At 54.9% G+C, this 9163-nt stretch overlaps 1 protein-coding gene across 6 annotated transcripts; it reads right to left on the bottom strand.

Annotated features, from left to right (window-relative positions):
* Positions 1-37: 37 nt before the first annotated feature.
* Positions 38-7321, bottom strand: LOC135283453 (aldehyde dehydrogenase family 3 member A2-like). 6 transcript variants are annotated; one of them, XM_064394281.1, is made up of 12 exons: positions 7180-7321; positions 6365-6538; positions 5764-5995; positions 5595-5680; positions 4508-4716; positions 4239-4356; positions 3986-4127; positions 3681-3847; positions 3454-3553; positions 2769-3004; positions 1716-1839; positions 38-1457 (listed from the first exon to the last, which is right to left on the bottom strand). In XM_064394281.1, exons 2-11 carry the CDS (start codon positions 6524-6526, stop codon positions 1759-1761), a joined length of 1533 nt encoding a protein of 510 aa, XP_064250351.1. In that variant the 5' UTR covers positions 6527-6538; positions 7180-7321; the 3' UTR covers positions 38-1457; positions 1716-1758. The 6 variants fall into 6 exon arrangements, with proteins under 6 accessions (XP_064250351.1, XP_064250349.1, XP_064250352.1 ...); XM_064394279.1 differs by lacking the exon at positions 7180-7321 and adding an exon at positions 6986-7081; XM_064394282.1 differs by lacking the exon at positions 7180-7321 and adding an exon at positions 6689-6971 and having other exon boundaries at positions 38-1337.
* Positions 7322-9163: the final 1842 nt, after the last annotated feature.

The following is a 9163-nucleotide window of genomic DNA, read 5'->3' on the forward strand; positions in this document are numbered from 1 at the left end:
TTCCTCAGGAGACTGCAAGGACTTACCACACTCAGTGTATTATTTAAATTCTCAGTGTTTATTTAGTGGCTTGCAAAGTGTATCATCAAAAAGGCTTAGCACATGGATTTTCACCAGACATGAAGAAATCCCACTTATTGCACAGTAAATATAATTTTCTACTGTATATTAATTGCATTTAGTAATAATTTTTCAGTTTAACATTAATAGTTCTAAGGCTCTTTCACCTTCAATTCCTTCAGCATCCTTCCCCCAAGCTAGAACAAGCCCCACATAATGCCCCAGTGCAAGATTACAGAATTCTGAGAAGCTCAAACACGAAGGAGCACACACACCTTCCAGTAATTGTTTTCTCTTGGACGAACCTGACCAGTAACACTTTGTACTGGCTTTGGTTGGGATTAAGTTAATTTTTGTGTTTCTTCATAGAAGGATGGTGCTGTTTTGGGTTTGTGACATTGGGAGTTCTGCTGTTTGTCTTCCCAAGTCACCACCAGGTGTGATGACACCCTGCTCTCCTGGGGATGGCTGAACACCTGCCTGATGAGGGGAATTAACAAATTCCTTAATTTGCTTTGATCTGCCTGCAAGCCCAGTTTTCACTTCACCTATTAAACTATTTTTATCTCAACATACAAATTTTCTCACTTTCTTCCAATTCTTTCCCATCCCACAGGGAAAAAACAAGTGGCTGTGTGGGACTGGGCTAATCCACGAGGTATTTATAATTTCTACTTCTCTGAACAGGCCTGGAAGTTCTTTTGCTCCAACATGAGACACTTATCAGCACAATACAGGCAGCACAGGCATCCATCACCTTTGGAATTTTCTAACTGCTAAATAACTGTTAAAGGCACATGATGAAACACAGAACCCAGCAAAGAGCCCCTGACCAGCTGGGGATGATTCTGGATTGCAGAGTTGTGAGAATGTTTCACCTCAATTAAATGGCAAGGGGAACCTCACTGGGTTTGTTCACAGCCACCACTCTTGGCCAAATGCATGGGGCAGCACAGGCTTGTCACCAAGAGGTTGTGTGTTCAGAACATCCCCAAAACTGCAGGGAAAACACCATCAACCCAAGGACTGCTGAAACTTCAGCTCCTGTTGGTCAGTGAAGGAAGGTGAGTGGCTTGGTGCAGGGCACTGTGTGTCCCTGGAAGCTCTGCATGGCACGGGGTGGAGGTAGGGACTGGAACTCCTTGCTCTGCAGTCCTTCTTCGGAGAGCTTGTCCCCACTGGTCCCTTTGTTCCAGCATGGCTTTTAAGTAAACAGGAATCTGAGCCTTCTCGTGGTTAGTGCCTCTCTAAGGCTACTCTGTGTGCTCGACAGCTCACTGAAATCACCCAGAACAAAAGAAAAGAATGACTTCCCAGCTTAAGGAAACAGACACAAAGCCAGCACCCAGAGTATGACGTGCACATGGTGCCTTCTCCTCTCTTCATCAGTTAACCACCTGTGAAAGCAAAACACAACACCAAGGTCCTGTGAAGGATCTGCTGAGACAAAACCAATTCCCCTTCTAGAAGAGCCTGAAGCAAAGCCCCTTCAGGCAGGAGGTTCCCCAGCGTGCAGCTCTCCTGCCCCTCAGCATGCACTGGTTATCTCAGATGCCAGAGAAGACATCGTGCTCTGGCTCAGCCCCACATTCACTCATAAAGCTTTTCCCAACCTCAAACTAGGTCTACACACAGGAGAAGAAAAAGGCTCCTACCTCACTGTGACAGCAACAGCAGTGCTCTGAAACCTGCTCCTCCTTACCACCCACTGGGCCAGCCCAGCCTCTGCACAGCCAGCACAACCAAGAGGGCTTTTCTCTTCAGCACAGACTGGTGGCTCTGAGAAACCCAAAGGATTTCAAGATGCCGTGAGTTTCCCCCCTCATTGCCCTACACAGGGCCTGCCTCCCTGGCTGCTGCCTCAAGGCCTGAGCCAGTTCTTGGCTCTTAGATCTCCTCCTGGGTTATGTGAGCAGGTTGTTTCCCCTGGGATGTTGGGCTCCTGAGTGTCTCCTTGCAGCAGCAGGTACACAGACTGAAGGGCACAGTCCTGATCCAACCTGCCTCCTCCTGTGCCCTCAGGAGCTGCTCCCTCAAGCTCAGTAAAGCCCACTGAGCAGCCAGTGAAGGTACATGCAGTGACTGGTTTGTCAGACATGGACAACCAGCAGTGATCACACTCAGAGATTCAGATCTTGCTCCTCCACCTCAGGAGGCATCCTGAGCCTCCTGCAAGCCTCTGCCTCCTGCAGAGAGGAGAGGACATCCCACCCTTCCGCACTACCCTGCTGGAAACAAGGGAGGAAATGGGAATAATTGAGCTGAGGTCAGACAGGGGCTGCAATGGGCGAGGAGGAACAAGAGCTTGTCACAGACCCTGGCTTTGGGACACAGCTTCCCTCCCCAGGGTGCCACGGCACAGACTGCAGCTCTCTGGGCTGTGAGGCAGCTCAAATGCTGCTGAAGGAAGCCCTGGAATGGAAACCACGTCTAACCAGCCCAAAACTACCAACCTCTGCCTCTGGAGGGAGCATCCCACGGGGGTCACCTACCAGGGAAGAGCAACAAGGAGTAGAGCAGCCTGGAGATCTCTCCGGGAATATTCCTATTCTACAGAGAGCTTGCAAGAGTGAGAGGGTAAGAATTTAATGTGGGACAGATATTACAAATCTCAAGACAGAAAAAGAGGCCAGGCTTTACAAAAGGGCTGCAGTTGCAAAGAACAGATCAGGTAAATTGGACATAGACAGCAAAGACCCAAAACTCACCTTAATCATCACTGCTGCCACAACCCCCAGCAGGGCCAGGACAAAGAGCCCAATTCGGGCCTTGTTAAACCTCTTCAGGAGGAAGAACTTGGCCCAGTCCACCTTCTTCTGGCTGCCAGGTGGGTACCGCATTTTGTTGGTGCTCTCCATCTTGAGGTCCTTGATCAGGCAGGCGCGGCGGTGGGAGAAGGTCTCGAAGCTGTGCTTGCCGTGGTAGGCGCCCATCCCGCTGTGCCCTGAGGGACACAGCCAGGCAGCTCACTCCTCAGGCTCAGCCAGCCTAAACTCTGCCCACCCGAGGACAACTGAGCCTTCCCCTGCAGCACTTCTCAGTCTCTGTGATGTCCATCTGTACTCAACCTTCTTCTTGCTCACCTCATTCACACCAGTCACTCTGATTGCAGCTAATGGTTTTAATGCACCTTTTCCAGCAGGCTGCACTGAATGCTTCAGTCTTTCCAAAAATACACCCAAAGGTTTTTCCCTCCTGGCTCCTGTCCTACTGCACTCACAGAAATTATAATTATTATCAAGATCTGCTGCACAGAGACTCTTGAGCTGTAGGAGGCTCAAGGAGCTGCACAGAGGCTTGAGCTGGGGATACCCAGACACAAACCATGAGTTGTTGTTCTCTGGGGCACACTGTGTACTAAGTCCCAACTCTTAAGGAGCTCCAGTAACTTACCAACACCACCAAAAGGCAAAGTTGACAGGAAGAAATGCATAATGACATCATTTCCAGTCACACCACCACTGGAGGTTTCTGAGATGACTCTCTTGATTAACTAGAAAAAAACACAAAACAAAATATTAAAAAGGGTGAAAGAAGAGACCAGACCATGTAACTAAGCATTCTGGGAAGGGAGCTACATTTCAACAATGTACAACTGCTCTGGCACAGCCCACACCCACCTGCTTGTTGTTGGAGAAGACATACAGGGCAAGGGGCTTCTCCCGAAGGTTGATGAACTCAATGGCTTCCTCCACGCTCTTCACAGTCACAATGGGCAGCACTGGTCCAAAGATTTCCTCCTCCATCACCTTTGACTCCGGGGAAACATCCGTGAGGATGGTTGGTGCTGACGCAAATGGCAGAATGAGAGAACAGCATGAGCAGGACACAGACCTGGCCCAACACAGCCCAGGGAAGGCACAGACAAACAGACCCCACAAAGCACCCACCACCACCTCCCCTCCACAGCAGCTGCCAGGAGCACCTATGAAGCAGGAGGCCTCATCAGTCTCTCCCCCATAAGCAATTTTCTGCCCTTCCAGCAGGCTCTTGACCCTCCTGAAGTGACGCTGGTTGATGATCCTTTCATAGTCTGGAGACGACTTCACGTCCTCCCCATAGAATTCCTGACAAAGGGAACAGCAGAAACAAAAGTGCTCAGCACACCTTCCAACAGCCACAGCTCCAGGAAATGACAGCTGGGACAATGTCCACAGCACAAGGGACTCCTCCCTCACCTTCAGAGTCGCCTTGATGTTCTCCACCACCTTGCCCTGGATGGATGGGTCACACAGGATGTAGTCTGGGGCGATGCAGGTTTGCCCACAGTTCATGTACTTGCCCCACGTGATCCGCCTGTGACAAGGCACAAAGGGACATGCTTGCCCCATGGTCAGTCCCTTCCCCACCCCTCAGCCCAGCTGCCAGCACCTGAGCTGGGTGTGCTGGCCCAGACATGTCCCTGTGCCCCGCTGCTGAGGCCCCATTGAGGGTGCAAGAACCTGACCTGCAGGCGACAGCCAGGTCACAGTCCTTGTCGATGTAGCAGGGGCTCTTCCCCCCCAGCTCCAGGGTGACAGGGGTCAGGTGCTTGGCAGCTGCTGCCATCACAATTTTGCCCACTGCAGTGTTGCCCGTGTAGAGGATGTGATCAAATCTCTGGGTCAGCAGCTCGGTTGTCTCAGGAACTCCTCCAGTGACCACAGGGTACAGATCCTGCAGGGCAAACAAGGGCCTGAGAGTTACCTTGATTCAAAGCACATCAAGACAGCAGCTCTGCACGTGGCAGAGGGCAGACTTATTTGTGGCCTACTTCATGGCAGGGACAAAATATAGTGGTACCAGAGATATGCTCTGCTCCTTCCCTGAAATGAAGATTCGTTTCCCACTTTGTGCCACATGAACTGAAAGAAATGAAGGCTGAGGCCAGGGCTGAGTCTGGCTGTGGAGCTGCTCCCACACAGGAAGAATCAGGGCACATATGACTGCCAGGCTCTCCCAAGGGCTGCCTCCTTCCCCTGCTCCTGCCTCCCACCTGGAGAAGGCGCTAATTCCCTGGAGCAAACTCCACAGGGCCCTGTGCACTGACAGCAAGAGCCTGTCTCTGTGACACAGTGCAAGGGATGACAGAACTGCCAGGCAAGAGGAGGAGGAACAACACCTCCTCCTATGAGTGCAGTTCAGCAGGACACGAAAACCCAGGACATGTTGCCATGGAACACACAGTGCCCAATTCTCAGGAAGAGCCAGGCACCACCAGCATCCCACACAACCTGTGCTGACCGAAGGGCATCCCCAGCACAGCTCCAAAAGAGCAGCTCCTGCAGTGGGAAGTACACACACACCTCTCCATATGGTCATGGGTGTCAGAAAGGCAGTCACACTGCAGCAGCGTTATGTAAGCTCATCTTACACAAACACAGGGAGAATTTGTCAATGTACCTTTGGACTCTTAACAGTAACTCAACCCTTTCTATGCCTCCTGCTTATGCTCCTTTGAAGGGAGCAGGCAATAGATTTGCCTCAAACCTGCAGGAGCCCTTTGGAAGCAGGACAGATCCAGACAGTCACGTCAGGCAAGGGGCCACACTCACCTTGTCCAGGTACTGCGGGAGCAGCTCAGCCACCAGCCGAGCCGTGTTCTCGCTGACCTCCGACGGCTTCACCACCACGGCATTGCCTGCAGGGACACACAGCACACTGAGCCCCAATCCCCTCCCCACACCCAGCCACCACCCCAGCAGGGCCCTGCAGGGTCCCCACCTGCTGCGATGGCCCCGATCAGGGGCTGCATCACCAGCACAAAGGGGTAGTTCCAGGCCCCGATGACCAGCACCACGCCCAGGGGCTCGTAGCCGATGTAGGCCTCGTCCCTCATGGTCAGCAGGTTCTTCTTCACGGGCTGAGGGGCTGCCCAGGACGGCAGCTTCTCCATGGTGAGGGCCAGCTCACTCAGCACGCCCAGGATTTCATGGCTGTAGGCGTTGTGCCCGCACTGAAACAAGAGGGAGTTTGGGGAAGGGATGGCAAAGGCACCCACCTCCCACAGCCACCATCACAGCCCTGCTGCTTCAGGGTGTCTGTCACTGGCCGTGACAAGGGATCCCTGGACAAAGACGGCTGGTCTCAGTGTGTGAGGCAGAACCCAAAACCTGACTTTACTGCCTTTACAGTCCTGCCTTAGACTAACTCCTTCTCATAAATGGTGGCAGCAGACCTTTGCAGGCCACACTTGGACAAGGCCAAGGGGAACAAGAGCAAAAGTCATTTAGCACATCAAAGGCAGCCCCTGCCCTTCCCACCTTCCCCTCAGGGCCGACCACTGTCCCTGCACAGCAAAAGGGAGAAACTCCCCGACCCAGACCTTGTTCAGATCCGCCTTGATGGCTGCCAGGATCTCCTTCTCCTTCTCCTGCACCATCCTCTCCAGGGCCTTCAGCTGCTGGATCCTGAACTCCAGCGGGCGGCTCCGGCCCGACCTGAAGGCGGCCCTGGCCCGCCCCACGATCTGCTGCATCTTCTCCATGGCTGCTCAGCGCTGAGGAGACACCGGCGGCCCCAGCTCAGCGCGGGCCCCACAGCTCGGCTCGTCCCCACACGCACCGGCCGCCCTCCCGCCGCTCCCCCGGCCCCCTCGCCAGGCAGCCAGCCTCGTCCCCAGTTCCGCCGCATCTCCCCGAAGCCTTACGTAACTCCCGAGTTAGAAAAGTTTGAGCAGCAGCGCAGGGCGTTGGTGGCAGCGCGGGGATGCCGCCGAGGGAGCGGGGGCTGCTCCGGGCGGGGCGCAGCGCGCCGCGGCACCGAGGGACACTCGGCGAGGACCCGGCGGGATGGGGACCCCCTCTATCCCCCGGGGACCCCCGAGCGGCCCCGGCGCTGAGGCAACAGCAACCGCGGCAGCGGCTGCGGCAGAGCCGCCGGTTCTCCCCCGGCCGGTGCCCTCCGCCCCGGGCAGGACCCTCCGCCCCCGCGCCCCGCCGCCCACCGGGGTCGCCGCCGCCGCCGCCGCTTCCTCTTTCCGCTCACATGACGGAAGCGGAACGGGCGAGGCCGCGGGGCAGCCGCTCCCCCTCGCTGCCCGGTGGTCCCGGGGGAGAGAGGAGGAGGAGGAGGAGGAGGAGGAGGAGGAGGAGGAAGCGGGGTGGGATGAAGGACGTGTCCCCGCCGTGCCGCCGCTACCTTGGCCCGCGCTCGGGGATGCTCCTGCCGCGCTCCGCCGGTGGCAGCGGCTCCGGCGCTGGTTGTGAAACGCTGCCGGGGCGTGGGGCCGCCCCGGGCGCGGAGGGCAGAGTCCCTGCGGAGCCTGATCGGGGCAGGGAGCGGAGCCTTGGAGTGGCCCTGCTCTGCCCTGCCACGGAGGGCGAGCAAAGCCGGGCTGGGGCTGCTTTGGGGCAGGCAGGGAGAGCCCGGCAGGGCGGTCCGGTTCACCTTGATACAGCCGTGGTGTGGGAAGGGAGCCAGAAAAAAACGCGGAGAAAGGAGCTCGGGCAAGGCTGGGCACATTCCGGTTAAAAATAGACCTGCCACAGCTCGTTCTAGGAAAAGCACGGTGATTTATTTAAAAATTGTGTGCGGGTTGTTACACACTGCCTCTCGTGACACGATTTACCCAGAGCCTTTACTGCTAAAGCTCCTCGGCTGCAGCTGTACCCCGCTAAACCCATGCCTGCTGCAGCTCCTTGGCACACAGGGCTGGCACCTTCTCCTGCAAAGTTTAATCCCATTTTCCCACATCAACACGGCCCTCCGAAGCTGGGAGTGCCTTTTGGCCTCAGATTGTGCAGAACCACAGCTCCCCCCAGCACCAAGCTTGGCCTCTGTGGCCACTTGGCTTCACTAACACGTCCTGGGCTGTGGCTCAGCAGGAACATTTCACAAGCTGTAGCACAAATTTTGGCAGTGAACACCCCGCTGTGGAGAAGAATGACATGAGCAACTGCTAAAACTTGTGTGCAGGAGGCAACAGGAGAAGGGAAACCAGCTGGGCTTGACAGTGCCCTTCCATGTGGTGCAAGGAGAAAAGCTGGGTTTGCATAAAAAAAAACCATGGGTGGAAGCAGGAATGTTCCTCCCAGGACCGCTGCCTGATGGAAATGCTCCCCGTTATCCTGTCAGCATCCTTGCAGGCAGGATGGAGCTCTGTGCAGGCCCAAGGGAATTTGGATAAGGATTAATGGTGCTGCAATCAGAGTAAAAGCCTGAGCTGTCGGCATGGAGCATTACACTGTGCCTGGGGAAACGGTGCTGCTCTGCACCCACCCAGGCTGCAGCCTCCCAGCACCAGCAGGGAGCTGGACGGATTCTCCAGAGCTTGTAAAATCCTCACCCTTCAGCCCAGAGGGTTTTCGTGTCACAACAGTGCTGCTTGTACTTGGCAGCACACACTGGGAGCAAATATCCCAGCTCCCAGTGATCCCAGCAGTCAGTGGGGATAAACCTTTGCAGCATCCTGGAGAGAATCCCTTTTGGTCCTTGTCGGGGACATCTTTTGGCCAGCTGGGGACAGGGAACAAGGCTGAGGGCTTTTTTAGCATTGCAGAGTCTCAGCTGGGTGAGACACGAGGGTTTCAGGGAAGTGTGGGATCTCGAGTGAGACAGAGGAATACCCCGGGCTCCCCACGCCTGGGAGCTGGTAGTGTTTGCTATTTTAATTCAATCACTAGGAAACAATAAAGGGAGCTATTTATGGGAAAGCAATGGAACTCCAGAGGAACTGGGAGGTGAGCAGTGCTGGGGGGTGGCTCTAATCTGTAGTTGCAGCAGCAAGAGGTGTTTTATTGAGAAGCTGAGCTCAAGATTCCCCCCTACCCTCACTCCTTGTAGCCCTCACTCCCCTCTTGGAATCAATTAACAGCAATCAGCCAGGCTGCCCTGCCCTGGGGAGCAGCCCTTTGTGCTTCCAAAAGCACCCAGCAGAGCCTGGGGAAGGAGGACTTTGCTTTGGAAGATAAACTGGGCAGTATTTGGTTTCAAGAGTCCACCAAATAATGCAGCTGATCAATAAATGCCCTTTTAGCTGACACACCACACTCACAGAACTTCCAGGTTTTCAGCCACAATCCTCAGTCTCTGCTTAAATGTCTGCCTAGTCTCAAATCCCAAGTGTTTTCTGGAAGTCACATAACCCAGCCAGATCCCAAACCCAAACAGCACTCGACCATAA

Source organism: Passer domesticus, chromosome 19 (assembly GCF_036417665.1).
Source record: "Passer domesticus isolate bPasDom1 chromosome 19, bPasDom1.hap1, whole genome shotgun sequence".
Lineage (NCBI taxonomy): Eukaryota > Metazoa > Chordata > Aves > Passeriformes > Passeridae > Passer > Passer domesticus.